General features: G+C 41.0%; 2 protein-coding genes across 3 annotated transcripts; both read left to right on the forward strand.

The window, feature by feature from the left end:
* Nucleotides 1-378: 378 nt before the first annotated feature.
* LOC145456339 (uncharacterized) lies at nt 379-2,982 on the forward strand. Its single transcript, XM_080334410.1, has 3 exons — nt 379-595; nt 1,992-2,233; nt 2,757-2,982. Exons 1-3 carry the CDS (start codon nt 451-453, stop codon nt 2,946-2,948), a joined length of 579 nt encoding a protein of 192 aa, XP_080190536.1. The 5' UTR covers nt 379-450; the 3' UTR covers nt 2,949-2,982.
* Nucleotides 2,983-18,297: 15,315 nt separating this feature from the next.
* LOC145455915 (uncharacterized) lies at nt 18,298-24,149 on the forward strand. Of its 2 annotated transcripts, XM_080333945.1 has the most exons (5): nt 18,298-18,515; nt 19,377-19,556; nt 20,321-20,443; nt 21,442-21,550; nt 22,522-24,149. In XM_080333945.1, exons 1-5 carry the CDS (start codon nt 18,332-18,334, stop codon nt 22,823-22,825), a joined length of 900 nt encoding a protein of 299 aa, XP_080190071.1. In that variant the 5' UTR covers nt 18,298-18,331; the 3' UTR covers nt 22,826-24,149. The 2 variants fall into 2 exon arrangements, with proteins under 2 accessions (XP_080190071.1, XP_080190073.1); XM_080333947.1 differs by lacking the exon at nt 20,321-20,443.
* Nucleotides 24,150-26,643: the final 2,494 nt, after the last annotated feature.

Consider the following 26,643-nt stretch of genomic DNA (forward strand, 5'->3'; position numbering starts at 1 on the left):
GTTACTATATTAGAATCGAAAGAATGAAGTCGTAATGTATCGCACGCGGCGCGAACAAAATTTCAAGATTAATTAAAATCTCTTCAAAATTCGGGAGTCAATTCGTAAATTAAATTTGCTGTCGACGGCTGCCAACACATTCCAATGGAATTACGTGACCACGACCGCACAAATTTCCTTCTACAGCCGCAGGAAGGCCACCCCTGCCTTAGATGTATGAGGATTGTACGTTGGGCAGGCATCTATAAAGGCTACTTACGAGGTTGGCCTAATAGACGCGATGTCTCCGGAATATAAAGGGTGATACGTGGCTACCAACAAAACCACTATATGGCAATGACAATCTTATGGAGTCGGGACTGCGAACGCTTTATTCATGCGAGTTGAAAATTTATATTACATATTCCCTTTTTATCAAGACTTATTCAATACTACTGATCCCGAAGCAACATGAACCGGCTGCTGTTTTTCTTATTCTATGTTAGCCTCGATCTGTATGTGGCTGCGGCCGATCGGCATGCAAGTTACACAATGATGAATGAAAAAGTCCTAAAGAAATTAGCGGACATGAACTACAGAATGTTGAAATATCATCGTGAGTTGATGGGTAGCCTACTGCTTGAAACACCTCTATGAAATAGATTTGTAAAGTGTAATGAAATGTAAAATAACTTCATGGTTTTGCTGAGATGTTGTGCTTGTTATTTTGGGCATGATAAACGCACGCTATGTTTTGAAACATATGATGCTGAGAAAAGTCGGAACTATCAACAAATGTTATGTAGTCCTACTTATCGTGGTTTTTCATCGATACTTCATGCGGAATGATCCATTATTATTCGAGGAAAATGTATCGCATTAAAATCAGTTAATACAGTCGAGTTCTCGTCTCCCGCTGTATATTGAAATTCGAGGACGTTAATAGGATAGAGTTACCATTATCCAATAAATTCATATTTTAATATTGATTAGTAGGGATGGTGTGAACGTGAGGTTCACGTTCGCGTTCTGTGTGTGAACCTAATAAATTTAAAGGTTCACGTTCACAAACGAACCTTGGTAGGTTCTGCACTGTGAACCTTTTTCATATATTACAGTTTTCACTTCATTATGACATCTTTGGTTGAAATCTATTGCATTTCAACTGCGGGCCACTCTATGCATGGCGCTGACAGCATAACAAAAATCAAAACTGAACGAGCATGCAACTTGACAATCTCAAAATATTTAGTTGCTTTTTTACAAAAGTTTGCTCGAAATATCCAGTTTTACGTTTGTGAATATTTAGTGACTCTCTGCTGTGTGCTTGACCCGCAATCACACAAGATCAAGAGCGAAATACACTACATGTAGTCAGCAAATGATGCTTATTCAACCAATCAATTAAATTGATATCGTTGTCTGATGTAAAAAATTCTAGAAGGCGTACGGGGTCAAATTAACTTCATATATTTATTGTATCATAAAAACCAAATCCGTGCGATTGGGGGGTTGGCAACTATCGGTAGCAAGTATAGAAACTCGTTTTACACTCTGCTCAATATCAACGTAGCAATACTGAGATGCCGAATACACTGTCCGGTCTGGCCTAGACCCTTAAGGTGTAACTTATATTCCCTTGCACGTCCTCGTCGAAATTGCAGCAAAGCGACAGAAGATATGGATTTTATGGGATTATTATACCATATGATTGCCCCGGTTGATACATTTGGTGACGTTTAAAAGGTCAATATGTACATCAGCATTGTGGCATTATGTTACTCGAGTCGTCGCTGGGTATGGTATACATTAACATAGGCTATCACTTCACTGAAATGTATGGTTAGAATTAGCAATATGACGTCACGTGACGTCATGAGGTTCACGTTCGCGTTCATACAGAACCTTTCAAAAAGGTTCGCGTTTACACGAACCTGAACCTTTCAGAGGTTCACACCATCCCTATTGATTAGCGACAACAATGATTGCAGTACTAAACAAATTATATTCAGATAAATGCGACATAAAGTACCAAGACCAGTGCTTCTTCAGTATTTTCGTCGGTGGTCATGGAAGTAGGATGAACCAACACGCAGCAAGGCTTGCTTGCCAAAAGTACGGTGCTCAGCCGGCGAACATCTACTCTAAGCAGCATATGGACATGATCTATGAATATTTGAGACCATGGATTTTGACTCGTAATGATGGATATACAATGGCAACAATCAGGACTGGAATGTTGTTTGAACCAAAGGTATGGTGGAAACAGTTCAGTTTTTATTTACCATCCGACAGTTCAAGTAATCAGTGTATTGCTCTCCGATTTATTCATTATTTCCATATATGCGGTGGATATTTCTTTTATATTAACAAGAAATCATGCTGAATTACGTTTCCAGGTCAACCACAGATTCGCGTGATTTGGCGGCGATTACGAATCATGGAAATAAATATTACATAAAATAATATCATTTCCATCAACACCATTGTACAGTAAAGTTGTAAACGCCACATCGGACTGTAGCGAAATGTCATGCTCTGTCCTAATTGTAGGACACGAATATACAGGAGCAGCATAAAGTACTGATTTCATCTTATTACTAAAATAAGTAAAATTATCGTTCGGTAATCGCCTACCCGATTAGCATAGGCCAATGTTCGTTTGATCGGCATAATATGAATCAACTATAAGAAAATGATAGTCACGTTGATACGTACTGAACACCTAATTGTCTGAGAGCATGATCTCATATCGACAGGTTTTTATGATTTTTCAGACACGAAGTGCTTTCCTGTCTGATCATTCTCCTGCGCCATATCTGAAATGGGCCCATACTCAACCAAGAGCCGACGATGGGGATACAACTATAATCATAGACGTGTATCCAACCGATGACAAACGCAACGGAATGGGCACGCGTCTATACGGAAGCCCACATCCCGGTGTTTTATGTGAAATCAATATCTGAAGCTTCCGCGTGATTAAACAAATACGTAATTGAATCTACGGGAAAAGGATAATTCACTTATATGTAGGCTACACAATGCATGAACTACAAGTACTACAAAGAGATGTTTTTGGTTTTATGTGCTATTGCACTCCCATTCAGAAGGTAGAGAAGAAAATCTAAAGATTCCACTTTTATTTATTCATTTCGCGACTTATACGAGTTATAGACTTATACGAGTTCTTTGAACTAGGTATAACCCAATTGACTGCATGGGAATAAAGCGAACTAATCGATGGTTAGAGTCCGTGTGAAATTAGATATTTTTAATATATGGTGTTAATGAGGTGCATGAGCCTACATTTTATCGATCAGCACTGTGCATACAAGCTCACGCATATGATTAGCTTCGACTACAATACTGCGAATCGTGTTTATGTATTCTAAACGCAGTTTGCCGGGTGATAGAGGCGCGCAGACGTAGTTGAACTGTACGAGGTGCCAATAATCCGGGGAGGATAACCTCGATATACGCACCCTGTGAGGATATGCTCATTTGGAATCCCATCCGTCTCGGCTGATGTGTATCATTTATATTTTATTCAGTTACGTGTGAGCGATTCAAAAATCATTTGGAATAGTGCCAGTCTTTACCGACTTCAACAACGTATAGGTAATAGCGATGGATCGTCCAATTACCTGCTCCAAAATACGCATATGAAATAGATGGCAGTATCAATATTAGTGACAAAATTGTCAATCTATCCAAAAATATTTGCACTTCGCGCAACTGCCCACGATATGCACACTGAATTTTCATCTAGTATTGCTATTAGTGATTTTGGTGTGGAATAACCTGATAGAAATAGGCAGACAAAGCTTGCATTCGCCTTTATCTGATCCGACTTGCTCGACCATTCGCGAATCAAACCAACTGAATAAGGAGCTTATCTCGCGACTGAAATTGTTTGTGAATCTTATTTATAAATGGCATTGATTAATTTTCCCGTTGAAGGATTACGGCCTGGGGATCTTCGGTTGATCGCCCTATGGGGGCGCAAGAGCCTCGTATATTACACCAGGCCTGGGCAAAGTGCGGCCCGCGAAGCCATTCTGTGCAGCCCGCGTAAGGTTGCTTGGAATTCATAACATTAAATCTGCTTTTTGAATGTAGATGCGAGGACAAAAACCATAGACTGTATCAACTAAACAGGAAATTCGTTTACTTTGAAGCCTGTTCATTAATATGCCATGATTACGCTGTCTACGTACCTCGCATGCGTAATCCACATTCAAAATAAAGGCGATGGGGCAAAGTATGAGTAATAATTAAATTCACAAGATATCACTCTTTCCATAAAGCAGTGGTCGGGAACCTATGGCTCGCGAGCCATACATGGCTCTTTTGGGTATAAGATATGGCTCTTTGCCAAATATTCATTTTTGTACTGAATTGATCAATATCGCAGCGACTTGTTGCTAAATTTTCATCACGGCCAAAATAACTATTCTCGTGGCAGTATAAACATGCATTTGAGAGGTAAAGACAATGGCGTCTTCAGGTTTAGGGGCTCCGACCCCCTCTCTTCAAAATCATCAAATATAAGCTACTATCACGCCGGCGGCCGATATCACTCGCAAATTCCATGCGCCGGTATTGTTTGTAATATACCGGAGCCGAATCTCGGCACTTGTTAATTGGCACGCTAATGATTAGTTCTCTGATTGCGCCATTAATTTAGTTGCCTGACATAACGACTTCGTACTGTCAAGATGTCTCTTCTGCAATAAGCGTTTATCGTGTGGCGACATCGTTTCGTGGTGCAACAGGGAGTACAGGCTCTGTATCCTGGCGTGGTGGCAGCGATGGGATTCGAACCCACCCCATCGAAATGACTACTGACTCAAACCTCTTGGCGATGTATCCGAATCGAAATCATGAATTGTGCGATACGTTGAGTGGAAGAGCACAGTAGATATGGCGCCGCCCATTTCAAAACGCAGTTTTCAAATACACATTGTCTTCCTGATCTACGGCGCGAAATGAACTGCTGTAGATGTGACATTCACAATTAAAAACTCGAATTACAAACAACGCCATAGCTATCCACGTTCCGTTTTCTTCACGTTCTGTGTCGTATAAAATTTATGCGTGTAGCGCAACGTTATGTTACCGCTGAATACTTTGAGAATGGAGAAGTAGATAAGTATTTAGGGCGGAGATAATAAAGTTGGATTGGCAATAAAAGTCGATTATCGCCTTCGTCAGGATTTAGCAACCCAGGATTAAGGAAACCGGTTGATCGCAGCGCATAAAGTTTGTGTTAATCTCTTGATTTATCAAACCGGAACAAACTATAGATAACTTTTTATCGATAAAAACTGCTTACCATTCCTACGCACAAATATTTCCAATAACGACCGTGCCAATGGTCTCCTAGGTAATAGCTTCACTAATTATGTACCCGCCATTGCAGAGCGATACCAATATTCTATAATCCATTTCTTAGCTGAACCGAACGAATTGGACACGAACTTAATTTCGCGATTATGATAATTCGAATTCTTACAGTGGCAGCGTCGCTATCAGCAGGCTGCCGTTGTTGAAAATGATGATTTTCATGTTACATGAGACGTAGCTGTTTCATTCAACAAATTGACAACTGTTGGCCTTTAACACGTTTTCGCATATGATGTAACAGATAACGCCACTTGATTGAAAACTCGGGACACCTCGACTAACCATCGGGCGTAACCTTTTCATCTTGATGAGTCGAAATTCGCAGTATTCAATCACACGATTAGCAATATTCCGGATCAGCTAACTTTATTATCTCCGCCTGAGATGCGTCCCGATTAGCAGTTTTTAATTACATGATTAGCATTCTCCCGGATCAGCTGACTTTATTATCTACGCCCTTGGATTTTCGGAATCAGTGTGACTGTCACATTCGAATAATATCAGTTGTAATAAATTCTAAGCTACTTATACAAGGAATTGCGTTATCCTTGGCGGAGGCTTGGCCCGTCTGCCTCTTACCTCTCGTTTCGAGCTTTATTTTCGAACAATAAATACCAGTTTTTACAGAGAAAATGTGGCGCACACGAGGAATCCCATGCAGTGAGTTCGAATTAGTGCTACCATGACGTCACGAATTTCCAATTGTGACGTAACAGTTGATTGGCATGTATGGCTCTTTGAGTGTTGAGATGGAAAAAATAGGGCCAATATGGCTCTTCGGGCAAAAAAGGTTCCCGACCACTGCCATATAGTTTAGGTCAAACCTTCTTTGTTGCCATTATACGGGTACGTGTTAAAGATTGTCACGTGAGCCGTTTCCAAATCCCTAAATCGAAAAACAAGTCAATCAGTACTCGCGATAACTATATGACTCATCATATCTATCACCCATATAGGAGGAACGTGCATGTCAAAAAGAGGAAGCCGAAAGCTGAAATTCAAAGAAGATTTAGGGCACCAAATATTTGTATACTGGAGTTAGGGGTAAACCCGCTTTTTTAGTTTTGCCAAGCATGGTGCCGAGATTGGTTATTATTTTTATTTATTTATTTATTGTTAAAGATTTTAATTATGACAAGAACACGAAACACTCGATCAAGAGAGGTCGAATTTCAGAAAATCTGCAAACTTCGCTCTATATCAGTGGTTCCCAAACGGTGGGGAATTCGCCACTGGTGGGGAATTCAATGATTTCAGGTGGGGAATAGACGCATTTATCCAAAATTATATACAGGACAACCTACATATTCACGGAGACGCCTCATCATCATCATCATCATTGGTTTATTAGCAATTTTATCAGTTCAATACACCACAAAAATGCGATACAATGAAAAGACAGGAAGATGTCGAAGCGACAAGGAGTAGTCTACGGAATCTGACACCCACCTTGGCCTAGGCGATGTAAAGAGGAGGCATGCACACTGAATGAAAGTAAAGAAGATAGTATAGAAGAAGAATGCGACAAGAAATAGGGCGGCATGTCATGGGAAGCGAGATCGATAGGTCAGTCGTGGTCCGGTAATCTTGAGGATGGACTGTATTTATTTAGTAGTAATTGCTTGTGTTTCGACTTGAATGTGGACATGCTCGTCGACTGTCGGATGGCGGGCGGGATACTGTTCCACACATCAGGTTCGGCATATTTGATGGAGCGATGATCTTTTCGGTCGATCATATGATATTTGGACGACGTGGACGCGCGTGTGTTGTACTTGTGCGCTTTTGATTCAGAGGTAAAGAAGTCATTGAAATATTCGGGGCAACGACCGCAGTGAAACTGATACATAAACTTGGCGATTTCTAGTTTCCGCATATCTTCTATGTTTAGGACGCCGAATCTCTGCGCAACCTGCGCAATTACCGTTACCAGTTAACTGCAGGGGAATGTATGCATCGAAAATTATATTGCGTGTTGCTCACAAAACCTCATTTTACTCTGGATGACCAATCATGGCGTCAGTATGACGTGAAATAACGCTCTCGCGAAATTTGGAGCGTTACTGGTATCGGTTCACAATACGTTTTATGTTTGCAGTTAAAGGCGGTTGTCTTGTGTACTGGTCTGGTTGTGTGTCTTGTGTAGTCAAACCAGCAGATAGCTGCTCTGTGATGACGAACATGCTGGGTAGTAGGGAGCAGGACAGTAACTGCCGCACCCCAAACCCCCCAGTTGGGGGGGCGAGCTCGAAGAGGCCCAAAATTATTTCGTGAATTAACATAAATTAAAGTATTTTTTTGGAAATTTCTGCCACTTTATCAAAAAATTTTCGCGCTAGCTGTGCGATTTGATATCGCTGAATATCTGATTATTCGGTACCCTTCCCCCACGAGAATACGTAGAATTTATAGAAATGGAGACTTCGGTGTCGGCCAATAATTACTGCGCCACGGCGCACCAAGGCCATATTATATGAAACTCCGAGAAGTGTGCCAGAACGATCAGCAGCGAGAAGACCTTGTCCGAGAAGGAATGGCCTTGTGTTGACCGAAAAAATATTACATGATTCTATCATTACCAACCATAGCATTCCATGCCATCAAACTATCTGTTGGGATTGCCAGCATTCTGGTTGCTCTTTTTAATATGTTGTGATGTTATGATGGGGGGTTGGATGCGAAATTCTTCACTATCATAAAGGGGGGCGTGTCTAAAAAAGTTTGAGAACCACTGTTTTAGTGTCATAATAGAAGAACGTGGATAGGGGTTTAAAGAGAGTAAAAAATGTATCATGTTTAACATTGTTTCGAATCATGACGGTAAAAATAGATATTTTTTAAAATTTAATGCCACTTTCTCTTTACTTAACATCAACACATTCACAGCATTTATTAACAATGTAATTTAGAAATATATTAAAATACGCTGGAGAATAAAGCTAAAAATTTTCAGTCGGCTCGCCATCGTATTTTCTACATCTCATTTGACCCGCGGAGGAAAATAATTGCCCACCCCTGTATTACGCTCTAATCGAGAGAACGTGTATTCGCACCCAAAGGGCCGAAAATTATGGTAAACGAGAACAGAATCTGACTCGGAATTATATCGCGGTCATAAATCCGACGTGCCTACGTGGATGCATAATTTGGATTAAAATGTTGTTTTCGGTCCATACCGAGGTATAAGACTGAGGTAGCTTCTGGTTTCGTGTGCCTTGGGTGTATATTCGCAACCACGCATCAGGGGTGGTACACGGGTCGACACAGTCTTTTCTCTAACAGTATGGACGAGACTGACAAAGTGTAGTTATACGTCTTCCCTTAAAATAAACACCTCCCTTGAAGTCAAGAATATTTAGCCCCTAAATTATTGTCATTTCTACCAGGGCTTTGGAGCCGGAGCCGGAGCCCCGGAGTTGTGCATTTTTACCGGAGCTGGAGCCGGAGCCGGAGCCGGAGCTCTACCTAAAATTCAGCCAGAGCCGGAGCCGGAGCTGAAGCCAGTTATTTTTAGGGTAGCTCCGGCTCCGACGTATTTCATAAGATGCTATTATATATGCAACAACCATATCTGCTGAGTTCACATAATTCAACAGCAGGCCTTCGCGAAATTAAGAATCTTTTCCTCTTCGGAGCTACCTTTTCCGACTAACCATGTTCCTGGGGATGTAACAGCAGAGCAGTCATATGTTCAGTGTTCAATTTTCATACATGGATGCCGAACCTCGGTATGCTAGATGTGCCTGTGAATATTATGGGTATTCGGCATACCCGCAATTTCATCATCAGCACAACCTTGTTGGCCAATTGTACGGCTCGAAAATAATGATCACTGTGTATTACGCGAATTGGAAGAGAGGATAAAAACGTGATTTCGTTGCACAATGCACATGTCGATATGACGAGCACGAGCCGAGAAATTCCATCTCATTGTTGTTATGAACCGGATGAGCAAATACACGTTCTTTCGTGATGGTTCGTTAATCGGGCCGCGAAATTGGACAGTGTTAGTGACTATGCAATTATGCATGCGAATTGGAATTCCTTACTGCGCATGATCGTCATTCACTCCAGTAAGGATTTTCGAGCGTGAATAGGGGATGGCAGAAGAGTAACCCAAAACGCCGTTACACTCAGCGAACAATTGTCGGGGTGCGAGCGACTCAATGCGATGTCAGGACCCCAGGGTATTTATGTTGGAGACAAATTACTGATTTGATACGCGATTTCCAATTTGTAATCATCTGTTTCGTAAATTCATTCTTGATGTCTGCTTGATACTCTAGTATTCCCGGATTATCGCTCACTGTGACTTGTAAATGTGCAATGCGCATACTGCATAGTTTAATTCGTTATGGGCATGGCGCAATGTGCGTGACACAGTGTTTAATTCGATTATTCGATTCGTATCAATGGGAAAATATTATATTCCAATAAACTTGATCGACACCGAATGGACTGGTAACGAGTGCACCAATATCGAACGTCAAACCATTGGCAATTTGGTACAAATCGAATTTTTATTGATGAGGTCGTGATCTCCGCCCATATTGCTCTTACTCTAGTTACAGTTGAAAAATAATCGCTTATTTAAAGATTGAATTGAGCTGTATGGCTTAATGTTAACGAGTACAGTGCCAGTGTTAAAACGCCGCATCAGAATTTTCATACTATAGAACAGGGGTGTCAAACATACGGCCCGCCAGACGATTTCATCCGGCCCGCGGAGCAATTCAGAGTAGATTGAAAAATGATTATAGTTTTCAGCACATTTGCAACTAATGTTGATATTTTATTGTAGGTTATACTTCCATTAAATAGCCACTTAGGACAGCAAATGTCGAGCATGTTCCTAGGCCACGTTATAACCGTCCGATTGCGGTGTTGTGGTTTCACAAGTTTCGAGAAGGCAAAAAGTACACATTGTGTTCAGAGTTTTATGGGAATATTGATCAAAAAGTATTTGTTCGCAGAAGCGAACGTTATATGCAGTTTACATGGAGATTATATTACTTACACAAAATAATTTTAATATCTGCGGCCTCACTATACTGTGTCACTTCCTACTCAGAAAGTTCTTGGACTCCAGATAAACCATAATCGATATTTAATAATGAGAAACCAAATTCAAATGTCCGCGTCCACTGTTAAATCTCTTGTGTTCCTCACAACGCATGTGCAGCTCTAAAGCCAGATTACGACTAAAGCAAAAAGAGCATAGAAACACGCCAAGTCATATCGTAATTAGCGCTACTGTTTTAGCCGTTCATAATAACTGTATGCAATCGGTCAATCATCGCATTTGGCCAATTCCATTGTTCGCGAATAAAGGTAAGTGTTGCTACTTGCTAGCTAGAATAAAACCTATTTGAACCGTGATACAATGTAATATACAATTATTATCTATATAAAATAACAAAGTATTTAGGTGAAAAGCAAGAACATGAGGTAGTCCTATCATTTTGGAATCAGTTGGCTGGTCCGGCCCGCGAGCGATTTGAAGGTCTGAATCGGGCCCGCGACACAATTTGAGTTTGACACCCCTGCTATAGAATGTTTACATTCTATATTCATACCGTACACAGCAATGGTATGAAGTAAACTGCGTTCTGGTGCAGCTATGATGTTATCGACAATTTTGACAAGTATTCATTATGACGTCACAAGCCGACACGGCGACACCTATGTCTTCGTTGATGCATACGATGTTACTGACAGCTGATAGACTCTAGATTACTATAGATAACTATCCTACGGGTAAATTATTTCTATATAGACCAGGGGTGGACAACCTCTTCGGCTAAAGGGCCACATGAAATTGACGAACGAGTACGCTGCCCACTAGGCGCGCCAGGCGCGTAAAATTTTCAAAGTTAATATACTTGGGTATATTGCGGGTCAACTGTATACCGCCCGCTGGGCTCAGTTTGCAAGTACAGGACTATTCGGCATCTGGACATATCGATATCGAAGATTTCCGCTAATATACGACAATCATTTTGTGCCTACATTTCATCGTCGGCGATCTTTCTGCGAACGCGAACGCGAAAAGACTTTCTCTCGTAATTGCGAATATAGTTAGACTCAATCAGCTAAATCAGGCGTTATTTTCATTTTCAGGAGGGGCTAGGCTACAAAGCAATAAATCGTGTGATGTATTGTAATGGTATTGTAATGTACGACGATTTACTTGAAATGTGACTGGACCCTGGATCTGCCAATGCGTCAGAATTGATATTTTGGTCATCAACATCCTAAGTGTTGCGGCCAGACTAATCATATTTTTGGTTGGCCTTGCAAGTTCACGATCTGAGCAATTCAATTTCGATAATATAACAGGATTTCGATAATATAATGGGAAATTAGCTCGCGGGCTACTCAAAACCTTCTCGCGGGCCACATTGGCCGCGGGTTGCCCACCCCAGATATGCACAGGCACCTTCGATAGTTACAGAGCCGGAGCCGGAGCAGTGGTAATAATGCGGCTCCGGAGCTGGAGCCGGAGCTAGTGTATGATAGAAGAAAGCCCCGGAGCCGGAGCTGGAGCAATGTAAATTTACGGCTGCTCCAAAGCCCTGATTCTGGTGCAGGGCGTTCCGAGAGTAGCATGTGTTTCCTGATTTATTTTTGTTTTAACGTTTATATTCTTTGTAGGATAGTCTACACCAGTGGTTCCCAACCCTTTTCGACTCATCGCCCCCTTTTGAAGCTCCACACCGATCATCGCCCCCCAAATATTGGGAACCGAAAAATGGGCATACAAACTGGGATCACCGGCGAGTTTACTAATAAAAAAAAGTCCCATTTTCGCCTCGACCTCGAAATTACACTTTGACAGCTAAATTTTCGTGAGTTGACCAAAACAAGGTCATTTCTCCAACTTGACTCCAATCAGTACCGTAACAGCACTTCGTCAGCCCCTCCCCCCAAAAAAAACATTGGTCTGTGGCCCCCATACGGTGATAAACCAAACCCCAGACCCCCTCAGCCAGTGGGCTTTTAGTCGCTACATTTCATGTACTGTTCGGTGAGTAACCGTATTTCGCCTAAACGCGCGAAGCGCGACAAATTTATATAATTCATGTTTAAATCGGTCAATATGGTCGTGAGTAGCATATACATTGCTATCAATTTTTATCCTCTCTCTTCTTACGTAATCAGATTTAACGTTGAGCTGAGTGTGGTGCGTTGGAAAAGGTAGGACCCCTAAATAATAATTAAACATCTTCGGGCGGACCCGTTGTTATATTGACTTGGTTACATGATGCTATTTCGTGACCTCCTATATCTGCAATGTCAGAAGATATGGAAATCGCCAAAACGTACCCAACTAAAAGACGCAGATGATTTCAAATTGGTATTTCTTTACTGGCAAATAATTTTATCTGCGGAATGGCATTTGTCCTGTAGGGTTCAGATCGCCGGGACAGGAACATTCGACGCCAGACATTTAGGCACCTATGGACAATTAAATATATAATATAATTATTGTATATATATCAATGTTTTCGGTCAGCACAAGGGCATTTCTTTTCGGCCAAGGTCTTCCCGTTGCTGATCGTTCTGGTACACTTCTCAGAGTCGCATGTTACATGGCCTATAACTTCACATGTCTTTGTGGGTCGTGGCGCAGTAATGGCCGACGCCGAAGTCTCCCATTTCCATAAATCATGCGTATTTTTGTTGGGTGACGGGTGCACCAAAATCAATATATATATGACAATGTTAAATTGCGCGCAGCGCAAAAATGTTTTGAAAAAGTTGAATGAATTTCTAAAAAATTACTCTAGAATTTATGTTAATTCACGAAATAATATTAGGTCCCCTTCGAGTTCGCCCCCCACCCCAAATTGGGGGTTTGGGGTGCGGCAGCTACGGTCCCGACTCCAATATAGCCGTTTTAACGCGTCATCGCCCCACATCGCCCCCTTCGTTGTTTTCGCCCCCTATCGCCCCCTTCGTCCGTTTTCGCCCCCCTATCGCCCCTCCGTTATTTTCGCCCCCCCTAGACCGTCAAATCGCCCCCTGGGGGGCGATATCGCCCACGTTGGGAACCACTGGTCTACACTTTTAGTGAATGAAAGCCCAGAAAGCCGTATGTCTATTGGTGGATTTTACTTGAAAGGTCACGACAATTTTATTCACTAAATCTGAAGATCATGGCTGGTGCTTAAGAAAAGTATATTCGAGTGCCAATACTCGAAATCGCTCCGAGTGCTCAGGATTCCCTAAGGGTCTCCAATCACTGGGAAAGAAGCTCAACATTTTTATCACTTCAGTTGAGACCTCAACTACGCCGGCTTCTAACACTGGCGAAAACCCTCCCACACCTGTCATTTAAGTTGGCGATCCCTATAGGGTATTTGTCTCCCGACGGCTATTCATTGTTCGAACAGCAGGATACCTTCACGGCAACAATTGACCTGCCTAGATCCAGTTATCGAACGAAAAAGAACGTCATTTATGCAAGACATCTGCTGGCCATTGCGAAACAAGATCAAGGCAAATCTATCACATAATTCTCACAGGAATTGCTCATGCTTGCTCATGATTGTTCGTTCGAGAATATAACTGCTGACCAGCACAGACAAGAAGCCGTACGGGATGCACTAATTGCCGACTTTAAATATCGCATAACAGAACTCAGCCATATCCTCATGATCTTAAACCATTACTAGAAATGCCAGTTTCTAACGACAATCGCAGTTTGAAACGTTTCATGGGGATGTTGGCATATTCAAAGTGGATCCCTTATTTCTCGGGCTAAATCAAACCATTTTTTGAAAATTACGAATTCCCGTTGATCGGTGTTCAGCTGGGAGCCATTAATACTCTAAAGCGGACTTATTACGGGCTTGTCCAAGTTGTATTTATGGGGAAGAGCCTTTCCAAGTCGAATGCGATGCTTCAGACCACGCCATCGGGGCCATTCTGAGCCAGCGGGGCAGACCAGCCGCCTTCATGTCCCGAACCTTGTCTAAAAGCGAGATCAAATATCCGGCTGTTGAGAAAGAGGCATTGCCAATTATGGAATCGGTCAGAAAATGGGGATATTTGTTGATCAGAAACGAGTTCCGATTAATCACAGACCAGAAGGCGCTTTCATTTATTTTCCGAAAAAGTCACCCGAGCAAAATCAAGAACAGCAAGTTATCTATATGAAAATTATACCTAGGCTCGTTGAAATATGAAATTATTCATCGCCCTGGTAAGGGACATGTGGGGGCTGATGCACTTTCTCGTTTGTGTTTTATTTCCTCGTCGTCTGGAATGTCGTTGCAGCAGGTTCATGAAGACCTGAGTCACCGCGGAGTTCGTTGACTACACCACTTCGTTCAAGCGAAATATCTGCCATCATCCTGGAGGACGTCAAAAAGATCTGTTCTAATTATTCGATTTGCGCCGGATGTAAACCGAGTTTTTTCACATCCAACCAAATGAATCATCTCGTCACAGCCACCAGACCCTGGGAACGTATTAACTTTGATTTCAAAGGTCCTGTTTCCAGATCTTGATTGCTGGATAATCGGAGAATTATCAACGAAAAACTCAAATAACTCCGCTTCTTCTAGTTGGAATTGAGTCAATTTTTTTTCATCGTCTTTGAAGACAGCTCAAAAATTGCTTGGGGTTGACAGAAAAAATTGAATTTTTTTTATTTTCACTTTGTGGAGTCCTATACTTGTTAGAATTGAACCAAATTTGGTGTGCAGTGGTTTTTAGGGCAAACTGACAATTTAATCAGTGAATGGCTGGAATCTGAAAAAAAAGTTATTTTTGAACAGCCCTAATGCACACCCTTGAAAAGACAGATGTGAACTCATCGAAACAGTAGTATATAAAGAGAATTTTACCTACGTCAAAATTTGCGTATTTTTAGCACTTTTCGAACCGAAAATATGGAATATTAAAAAAAAAATCGATCCAATTCAGAAAAACGAATGTCATTTTTGGATTCAGTAACATAACAATACCCTAAAACCGTTTAAACTACTGGCGCTTCTTCGATATACGCCCGAGATCAAAACAGTGTTCCTCATGACACCCGTAAATGTTTCACCATGAAGACGATAAAATTTTATAAACGTCTAAATATTTTTTTTTTTTCAATTGAATAGACGGATATTAGGGTTGGGAAAATGGAGATATTGGTGTTGGATGTGGGTTAGGGTCAAAGTCGGGGTTAGGGTATCCCAAGATTACGGTTGGGGGAGGGAGGATATTAGGGTTGGAGGAGGGGGTATTAAGGTGGGATGTGGGTTAGGGTTAAGGTTGGGGTGAAAGTTTAGGTTAGGGTATCCCTAACCCACATCCAACCTCCTCCCCCAACCGTAATATTGGGAAACCCTAACCTCAACTTTAACCCTAACCCTAACCCACATCCAACTCTAAGACCCCCCACCCCCAACCCTAATATCCCCCTTCCCAAACCCTAATCTTGGGATACCCCAACCTCAACTTTGACTCTAAGCCTAACCCACATCCAACTCTAATACCCCCCATCCCCCAACCAAAATATCCTCCTTCCCCTACCCTAATCTTGGGATACCCTAACCCCAACTTTGACCCTAACCCACCTCCAACCCTAATATCTGTCTTTCCAAAGGCAAAAAAACAATTTATTTTGACGTTTATAAAATTGTATCGTGCTCATGGGAAGCACTTGCTGATGTTACGTGAAACACCGTTTCGATCTCGGGCGTATATCGAAGAAGCGCCAAACGTTCTTGGCACCAAAATGTGTGTTGACCAGTGCTATCGATTAGTTCATCATTTTGGTGTAGGGCGTTCTGAGACTAGCATGGGATTCCTGATTTACTTCTGTTTTAACTTTTATATTCTTTGTAGCATAGAAAGTCGTATGTGTCTTGGAGGTTTTCTTCGAAAGGTCACGACAATATATTCCATTCGACCATGAGAATTAGATAGCTTTATGACCTGCCATACCTATATTTCATGGCTGGCCAGAAAATATTCCGTGGCTGGTAAATGGACATGGAAATGCTGAAAGTCCGTCTTTAAAATACTGACATAATCAATACACTGTACACACTAAAATAGAGATCGATAACTCATTATGGCTCCAGCGCGATTTCTCCAACATTTTATATGCAGTCACCCCCTTAGCAATCCTGACACAAATTTTCACCCCCGCATATATACGGGTCCGAAAAAGAGGACATATAATCTGGACATTTAGGATTTAGTCACCTAACTCTGGTGAATTTACTAAAAAATGACCATTTTCCGAGGCGGCAGATGCTCGGAAAACCGTTTTTTGCGACTACTTTCCGTCTACTTTTCGTGTCATATGCAGGATAAGCCGTCTTCATGTGCAGTTTTTACCGTGTTAACTAAATATATCTCACTGGGCGTTCTAGCATTTTCACCCCCCAGTCGCCCCCTTTGGTATATTCGCCCTTTGTTTCTTAAAATCACCCACGTTGGGAACCACTGACATATACCGAAGACGAATGTGCACCCACAGTTCGCATCATTTCTATTCTGTCTCTTCAAAGTGATTTCAGAAACAAGAAGCTTAAAATAATCAACTGTTTGAATGATTCGTGGCGATATTGTGCTCGCATTATATAATACATTTTCAACTTTCGATTGGTTAAATCGTTTACTTGTATCACGGAATTGTCATATATTCACACACAGGCATATTACATCGCTATATTCACAGGACGTTGGCTATGCAATGTGCATTCAGAGCTTGTACAATCTCTCACACTTACAGAGTATGCACATTCCTCATAGTCCAAACCATTATCCAACTCAATGGTTGCCAGTCGTTTTTGTTTCGCTATTTCCTTATCGCAGCTTTCAATTCAACAACACCGACACATAGATAACATCGAATGCATTGCACTTGAGTCCCAGTAAAAATATTTCAATCAAAATTAATATGAGACGTTAACAGGTCTTGAGTGGAGATGTATTGCTAAATATCATAGAAATGTGTGCGATTCCCCAACCCATGCTCTCACCCATCTCGTAGAACAGACCCTGCGTCTAACCGGTCAGAAATGTTTCGCGAACTTATTGAGACAATATGGAACGTTCTCAGTTTATTTGGATTTTTGATATCAAACGATTTCGGTCGCTTCGCTGGTATATGGACTCTTCTGGACAAGGTGATGTCAGTTATGGTTTCATTGCTGGTACATCAGACGGTATCAACTATTTGCGACATGATTGGACATTTAAAGCTTCTGAGCAGTCTAGTTGGGTAACTTGGCAACATTCTCCAGTCAATTCCGACAATAGTTCCAAAGCATATCAACGCTGACAATGATAGCGTCATATAGATCACAGTAGCAACTTCGTACCTAGTTGATCAAGCTATTCTGAGTTATTTACACAGGTCTAGCTACGTCATTTGTTTATATCCCACATGCAAATCGTAGTAGACTGCCGCAAAGATATCGCTGTGTCGCGTGGGACATTCCTTTGTCGATGTTGGAGTATTATCTTATAATTACTATATAAATACATCATAGCTGAGAATATAAATGGCGCATCTGAATTGGCATATTTGGGAGGCCTACTATGTAAAAATTAACAATTTTAGAGGGTAAATTACCCCACGGCTATGTTGAGAGAAACCTAATTTTCAACTTCAGTTGTATTCATAGTTAATACTGTAGTAGTCAAATATACAAAGAGTAATAATTTAGGTTGTATAACCATCAATCCACTATTCGTCTTTCGAACTTCATATCAATTCAATAGCGGATGTAAAGTTTATGTAAGTATAATCATGACATGAGTAATAACGACGAATAATCGCCCTGTTACAATACATATGCGACTTATACATTCACCAAATGAAATTATATCATATCATTGATGATATCACACAAATCCGGAGTGACGTATTCAATATGAAGGAATAGTCCATTCTGTTGTCTCAACGAATCAATGTCTATCGGCCGCTATGTTGATGACAAGATTAGGTATGAATTTGTCGGGCTTGGTTTCAGTATTATGTTGGTGTTTGGTGAATTCCCTCGGACAAAATGAGATTATCAAACTAGAAGAAGCCGGACTGCAGGTAAAAGTCGCGGCAGAAAGCAACACGATTACTATTTACAGTAATGGGTTACCAAAGAAACTCCTCCGTAAGTCATACTTTGAGATATTCTTATTGGATTCTGTATATGAATTAGCATGAGATATGTAGATAATAATCGATCGTGTTATTGTAGAAGTGAAATCATTAAAAGCGTCTCTTAAAAACGCCATATTCTGATGACTGAAAAACTGTGAAAATAAATGCATCATTATAAATCTTCTCTAACACTGCGTGCTTAACGGGAAATTACATACAGATGTGGTGCTCTGAAAAATGTGAGCTATAGCGCATTGTTCGAATTTATTGACCGTGCAAGGAAGTGGTTCTTTACGTTTTTGAGCACGACTCAAATTTCAATTTTACTTACGTGTTGCGACTCAAGTCCCACACATCGAAAGTAATATATTTTTCATGTTAGCATGCTGCGTTGTTAAAGGCATGATTTATTGCACAAGATAGTCATTGATGCAGTGTGATTAGTGTCACTGAAATTTCTTCAAATGCGCGACACTGTTGAGTTGTGCGCATATCTCAATAGCGTCCAACGCTCTCTTAGTCACTTATTATTTGGAGTATATTGTTGAGCTCTCGGGTTCCTAAATCATTGAAATTGGCGATAATCAATGATTTTACAAAACGGACAATGATTTGACATGATATATGTTTCCGTATTGCGATTCCATTTTACGCGCTACCAAAGTAAACGTGACTGTGATGTCGGCGGTTTAACCTTAGCAAGTCAGACGCAAATAGTCTCATACTTATATTATCCGCGCAAGCGAGAACTTTCCAGAAAAACGCTATAAATTAGGTAAATTTTAAGTACATTAAACGGCAGTTCTACTGCTTCCGCGACCATCGGGGTAACCAGTAACGTATAATGCGGTTCAACTCATTTCTGTTACAGACAAGCGACATCGGGGAGCGAGATCAGTCGGCTTAGAATTTAAAGTACACAGTTATCCAGTGAAGGTCGTCGATAAGAACGGTGAAGATACGCACGTTTGTCTTCCACCCGGCATAATTGGATTAGCAATCGACGGTGTCCCGATCTATAACCCTTTCACCAAGGACTGCTGCAATGCAGGTATTCGAGTCGTAATTTGCTGAAGAAAAGAGCATGCCTATCACCGTCCATAGAGCCTATTTATCAGCTTTAAAGACGAAGGCGCCAGCGTAACACTATACCAGAGATTTATAGCAGCTCCAGTTTCTTGCACATAGTCTTAGGCCTTGGGCCGTCTTAATAAATGTACGTGATGAAAAAATTCTCTACCACATGCCATCACCCCCTCCAAAAGAATTACCCTGGCAACGTCTGCGTTTGTAATATAACGGCATCTATCATCATAAAAATACACACCACACAGAAACTAAGGGAGGCCGGTGTTGTTTCAAAATGGGGTATAACTTTACTGGCTAATCTCACAGGAAAGTATCTTACGTGCGTATCAATGACTCAGTCATAGTCAGTCACGAGTTATGACCCAATACAAAGCCTTTGATATAAACATTATTGCCTATATCCTTGGACAATCTAGTTTTGTTACACATCTTGGAGCCTACAAAGGTACATTTGTGAACGCCATATACTAAATTATCAAGGTTATATACCGAACACGAACGTAAACCTAACGTAAGCGCCATGCCCAAGTATTCACTGAAGCTGCACGTAAATTGAAGCAGCGACATGTGTAGTATTGCATGCTCTTGCTGTAGCATTAGCAATATTTCGTAGTATAGCATATTCGCATTAGCCATGTTTTTCATTTTTTTTTCATTTCGAACTCATGCGAACTGGAATCTTCTATTCGTTGACACCATACCTATATAACAAACCTGTCCATCAAGGTTTTGAAGAAAGAGCTCGAATGGATGGTTGCTGGGGAAAACTAGATCAACAAGACCGTTACTACTACGACGTTCCTCCTTTGTGTGCTTTCAAAAATCAGTGCAACGTGTCCACTTTAATAGGTTTGTATATACATTTACACTTGTTCGTGCTGCAATGCAGTAAGGGAAAGCATTGAGTATTTTTACAAAGAAAGATCACCTATACAAGTGATATTAGGGATTGTCTGAGCTAGGGATTGTGTGAACGTGACGTTCACGTTCGCGTTCTGTGCGTGAACCTCGGAAATTTAGAGGTTCACGTTCACAAACGAACCTAGGTAGGTTCTGCACTGCGAACCTTTTTCATATTTAACAATTTGGTCGTCATTATAGAATCTTTGGTTGAAATTTATTGTATTTCAACTGCGGGCCACTCTATATATGGCGCTGGCAGCATAAAACATCAACACTAAACGAGTATGCACCTTGACAATCTCAATGATTTTACCAGCTTTGGTCCAAAAGTTTGCTCGAAATATCGAGCTTTCTGTTTGGTAATATTTCGTGACTCTCTGCTCGAGACCAGACCGGAAAATGTATTCGGCGTCTGAGTATTGCTATGTTGATATTTAGCAGACATCGATAAATTCTTTGTTACAATATTGATTGGTTGAATAAGCATCATTCGCAGACTACCTACAAGCGGTGTATTTCGCTCTTGATGTTATGTGATTGCGGGTCAGGCTCACAGCAGAGAATCACTAAATATTCTTTCAAACTTTCATAAAAAAGCAAGTAAAATTTTTTCGATTGTCATAGTGAATGCTAGTTTTGTGTTGATTTTTTTTATGCTGCCAGCACCATGCATATAGTGGCCCGCAGTTGAACTGCAATGAATTTCAACCAGATATATTATAATGAAGTTAAAACTGTACTATATAAAAATGGTCACAGTGCAGAACCTATCAAGGTTCGTTTGTGAACTCGAACTACTGAATTTCTGAGGTTCACACGCAGAACGCGATCGTGAATCTCACGTTCACATCACCCCTAAGTAATATATATTTGACGACTATCAACATATTTGTGATATCTCATAAAAATTGACATCATTTTCCATGGTATATATTCTTATGAAGGGGTGGCGCTGGATGGATTCCCGATCTATGGGCCTTACGACACCATCGGAAACTACGTTAGTGGACTGGACGCGTGCAATGGCAAAGATGATCCCTTCGGTGGTTACAGGTGAGTTAGACACGTACGTATTTCTAAATGAATATGTCCTAGGCGGAAACGATCGGCCTTCATTTGAACTACACTCGAATGACGCAAAAAAACGGTTTTCTCGCCGTTGGTCGCTGGATACTCCATTCGTACGAACGCTTACAGCAATCCTTGAAAAGGTTTCCTGCTGACAAACGCCGGTAGCGGCGATTGTGCGTACTGGTACTTCGCTACTCAAATTGACGCCGCGAATATCACTCATTATTGTCAATGCTCAGATCAATATAATATTGTTTTACACTTAACTCTCCGTAGTATAGTCCGTTCACAGATCTTTCTTTACTACCGGTGTGTTGGTCTTTCATATCGGGGGAATCACTTTTATTCAACAAATGCTGAATTGTGATAGTGCAGGGTTGTAATGACTCGAGTCGGGATTTTTGGGAGACTCGACATGACTCGAAACTAGGACGACCAAGACAGACATATTTCATTGTTACAACATTATTGGTAAGTCCTGATTCTTGAAAAATAGGGCCAGACACTGTTATGACTGAGTACAATTGCTATAATATGAATGTGAGCCATTCTATATCACTCGAGCATAGTTGAAAAAGTGGGTTGAATATGATTGAACTGAAAACTGAACAGTGGATGTAATGATTTGGACTTGGACTCTAGCCAAACCACTATGACTGGGACTGGACCCTATACTAGCTGACTTGGCTCGGACTTGACGCGGTGGTGAATTGACAATGACCCGACTTGACTCGAGTCGAAACCATATAAGTGGGATTTACTAGTGACTCGGAAGCTTTTGACTTGGTTAACACCCTATGATATTGTTATTAAAACATATGATATCGTGATTGTGTCGATCTACTTTGGTAACTTTCTCTACTATAGTGTGTGTATATATATATAAAAGGTCGAATCCAACAACACAGATAGCCAGTGGGCCTACGCTCGTTATTCCAATTTCTCATTGTCAGATACCACGTGACAGAAGAATTCCCTTACATGATTGGCTGCTTCCGATCACATCCGGTCGCACTGTATGACTGTGGATGCACCGCCATCAAGCCAACTTGCAAGCTGTCAAACTTCGATGGACACGTGAACGGGACAATGTGCTGCAATGACCTTACCGACTGTCCTGAATTTATAAACACACACGGTGGTCTGGCCGGCAGAACGGGTACAGGTCCTGGTGGGGGATCGGCTGTGAGTGAGGGATCAACTGCTGCGCTATTGATTGGCTTTTTTGTTGTTTGTCTGCATATAAATGCGATATAATTCAATCCATGCCGTGTTTTCCTGGATGATTGTTTGAATCACCATTAAATGTCACGAATTTACCGCTAACGAAGAGAACCACATGTAGTTTTATGTGCTCTATTGTGCGGTGATTCTCAACCTTTTTGACCTCGCGGACCGGTGAAACTCCAAAACAAATGTTGCGGACCGGTGATCCATCAAAAATCAATATCTACCTTAAATGTAATTCATTGTATGCAGCTATACTGTAATATTGGAAACTTCACTGAATGCTGATTTCGTGCTATTATATATTTATACGTAGCTTTATTAACATTTCTGCTAGCCCAAGTTCGCATAGTCCTGTTTAAGACCAGTAACTTGATTGTGAGTATTCGGTATACTTTGAAAAAATGTAGCTTTGCTGCTTGCTCTAGCCCAGTGGTTCCCAAACTTTTTTGACTTGTGGCACACTAGAACTAGTATAAAACGTCCGTGACACACTTACAAGAAAGTAGCTTTTTGAAACTAAATATGTGAAATCGCGACGACCATGCTTATTTATGACTGAAACAAGGTTACGTTGTTGACAAGCATAACCACATTTCGTCGCCAATTCCAAGCAGTCTCCCTCGTGTCCAGTAAAGCTTTTAACTTCAGTCAAATATCTGTTCACATAATCATGGAGATGTACATGCACATGGCAATAAAATCATAATTAATTTTACACCCATGGTGAAGAACGTCGAAGGAGACAGCTATAACTGATACATGTTTGCGGAAACTCAGTTTTCGTAAATCAATGAGCTGATCATCTGCAGGAAAAATTGCTTAATTCACTGCTTCCATATGGACTAACTACCAATCTCAAGTTGTGGACAACTACACTTGAAAAGAAATATTGCATTGCAAGTTGAAGTCTAGACGACGGAATAGTTTTTTGTTTGTTTGTGAGTTAATTCATCAAGGGCGTGAAACGGCTTAAAGACATTCCTCGACACATAGCAGTCAAATTATATGACATAACAATTAAATAACTCATCGGCAATGTCATGATTGGTTCTATTGTATTTGTCATGAGTGCTTGTTTATCAGCAATGGAGCGGTTTAGAGCACTTTCAAGTCGCATATGCTAGCATGCATGCCTCCTTTTAAATAATCGTGAATATTTTCTCCAAAATTACAAAAAGATTCGCGGCACAACTGAGAATCTGTGGCGGCACACAGTTTGGGAATCATTACTCTATACTCTTACACTACGAAGTGTCGCTTCATTGCATTGCCGGTATTTGTTTGATTCTACGTGACTTTCGCATATAACTTGGCAGAATAGTATGCTACTTTTGAACAGTCTCGTACAACACTTTCAACGTTGTGACGCACGTCATGCACATTGCACAACGCACATTCTATTGCAAAACGATGCAGTAACATAGTTCTAAACTTCTAAATCAATAAGAAATGACAAGCGTCCAGCTTCTTGAATTTTTAAATTGATTTATAAGATTCTGAAATATTTGGTGGATCGGCCGAAAACTTGTCACGGACCGGTGGTTGAGAACCACCGATATATGGTACGCAACTACGCATGCAGGCTGGGCTTTTCGACACACCACTATGGCAGTTAGGTTGGCGATGAGGTTAGTCCGAACCGGGATTCCACCACTGCCATTGGTGTCGTGACGCCGGCGCTCAACCAAATGCACCACTCTCTTCCCCGGGGTAAATGAAGTACTTCGCGGGCCAGATTACTGAATCGATACGTTAATCGCGGATTTATCCACCTTATAGGTCAGGGACCGCAGTGTTGGGATCAAGTCACTACCTTCGAGTCACGAGTCATTTCGAGTAATTGCACATTTTGACTCGAGTCAAGTCAAGTCAATGGATTTTCAAAGGTGACTCGAGTCAAGTCAAGTCACTACATTTTTGGAAGTGACTCGAGTCAAGTCGATTCAAGTCAAGTCAAGTCACGAGTCAAGTCACAATTCAAGTCAAGTTGCCTTTTCGAAGTATGGGGCATGATAACGTCATTGCATTTTGCTAGCTGTCTGAAATACAGATTGAGTGGTCATTGATTTTGAACCGATGAACGAATATAGAGTTAAATATACACGCAAGAAGGCGCTGTATCGCTCACCATACGTAGTACTGCCAAACCTCAGTTTATAGTTACCAGCCAAGATAGCGAATAGATACGAATTGATAAGATGCAATACATTACGCATTTACAAATCGATATGATACGATTCGAGCCTGCGCCAATGGTTGAGGACTATATAAACTATATTCGAATTCAGTTTCAATAAAACAAGAGGTTTGGTTAAGGAGAACAGAAATTACTTTACTATACTAGTTTACGACAACGTAAGCTGTAAGCTTTGATAACTTCGTTTGTTGTCAATTTATTTGTGAGAGAACAATGGAGGCTCAGTAAAACGCACGATCACTAAATGATTGGTCGCTCAGACGGGTTACACACTCGTTTCGCGAACAACCCGAACATATGAAAGATACAGTGATTTTGATCGACACCGATTACTTGATGACTTGAAATTGACTCGTGAATTTTGCTCCGAGTCACGAGTCAATCCACATTTCTGGTGGGCCGAGTCAAGTCAAGTCAAGTCATTTTAGCAAAGTGACTCGAGTCAAGTCAAGTCATACGAAAAAGGTGAATCGAGTCATCCCAACACTGGGGACGGGCAACATACGGCTCGCAGTGAGCTCTACCCTGAAAGTAAAATTCGAATCTGAAAGTAATGGCAAATTTTATGCGTCACAGAATGAATCCAAGTTTGCCAACCTGAGAAAGATGGTTATGAGACTACTAGCTCTGTTCGGGTCTACACACCCTTTCGACCATGAACAAGAACATTAACAAGACAAGGCTGCATTCCAATATAGGCTAACTGATGTTCACGTGTAGTCGTTGTTAAGAGTTTATACATACGACATGCAGCCAGGGTTCAAAGAATTCGTTGACAACTTTGAACGACCACATGTATGATTGACTTGAACAGCTATATTGTTGATAAAGTCTCTATGCTTTAAACTTAAAGTTTACATTAAATACGACAAAATAAAACAGTATTCAATGAATTTATTAACGTAATGTACTTTAATAGCTGTTTAAGACAAAGACATCTGTGATCGCTCAAATGTTCCAAAAAGTTCTTAGAACTCAGCCTGTATCTCGGGCGTATAGAAACATCAGCTAGATTGTAACGCAGCTTTCTCTTGCTTGTTCATGCCGCAAAATGTTTGCCCAGATATGTATGTAGACCCACGGGCTCCACTATTGGAATGTGTGACCGGAAAGTGTCTGCGAGCCGCTTAAAGCGCCGTCGCGGGCCGGATCCGGCCCGGTTCTGTTAGGCTATAGCCTTTTTTTGGTCTTACCGGTGGCAGTAAAATGAAATCGAACGCCATTTCAATTTACGAGAAGTCATGTATGCGGAATTCAAAGTAGACTGTGGACACAGTTCCTTTTGCGAAAAACATTTCGGGAAAGTTGTATATGTATTAATGTAGGGTTGCCATACGTCCAGAATTTCACCGTAAAAACTGCGTCCGGGAGGAAATTCTAAAATATGCCTAAATGTCCAGAATTCCGAACGTTTGAAGTAGGCTCAAATTTTTTTCGTAAATCAGCGTAAATGATATCGGTTTTCAGCAGAGTTATGCTATTTCATAATTTGCTTCGCGCTGCACGCGATTCAATACAATGTATATTGATATTAATAGGGGGACCACGCACCACCCTTGCAAAAAATGCAACCAAAAATAAATAAAAATAACCATCATTTACTGAAATAAGTGTAATTCTGATCGTTATTATGAGATAATGGTATATT

This window comes from Botryllus schlosseri, chromosome 14 (assembly GCF_051294905.1).
Source record: "Botryllus schlosseri isolate E-star chromosome 14, Bs_hap1, whole genome shotgun sequence".
NCBI lineage: Eukaryota > Metazoa > Chordata > Ascidiacea > Stolidobranchia > Styelidae > Botryllus > Botryllus schlosseri.

What these genes read in the sequence shown, in the direction of transcription:
- LOC145456339 (XM_080334410.1), top strand. Translation starts at nt 451, where the DNA reads ATGAACCGGCTGCTGTTTTTCTTATTCTATGTTAGCCTCGATCTGTAT. An exon ending in CAGAATGTTGAAATATCATC is followed by an intron (nt 596 to 1,991) that starts GTGAGTTGATGG and finishes AATTATATTCAG; the next exon opens with ATAAATGCGACATAAAGTAC. An exon ending in GAATGTTGTTTGAACCAAAG is followed by an intron (nt 2,234 to 2,756) that starts GTATGGTGGAAA and finishes ATGATTTTTCAG; the next exon opens with ACACGAAGTGCTTTCCTGTC.
- LOC145455915 (XM_080333945.1), top strand. Translation starts at nt 18,332, where the DNA reads ATGTTGATGACAAGATTAGGTATGAATTTGTCGGGCTTGGTTTCAGTA. An exon ending in CAAGGACTGCTGCAATGCAG is followed by an intron (nt 19,557 to 20,320) that starts GTATTCGAGTCG and finishes CTGTCCATCAAG; the next exon opens with GTTTTGAAGAAAGAGCTCGA. An exon ending in CAACGTGTCCACTTTAATAG is followed by an intron (nt 20,444 to 21,441) that starts GTTTGTATATAC and finishes ATTCTTATGAAG; the next exon opens with GGGTGGCGCTGGATGGATTC.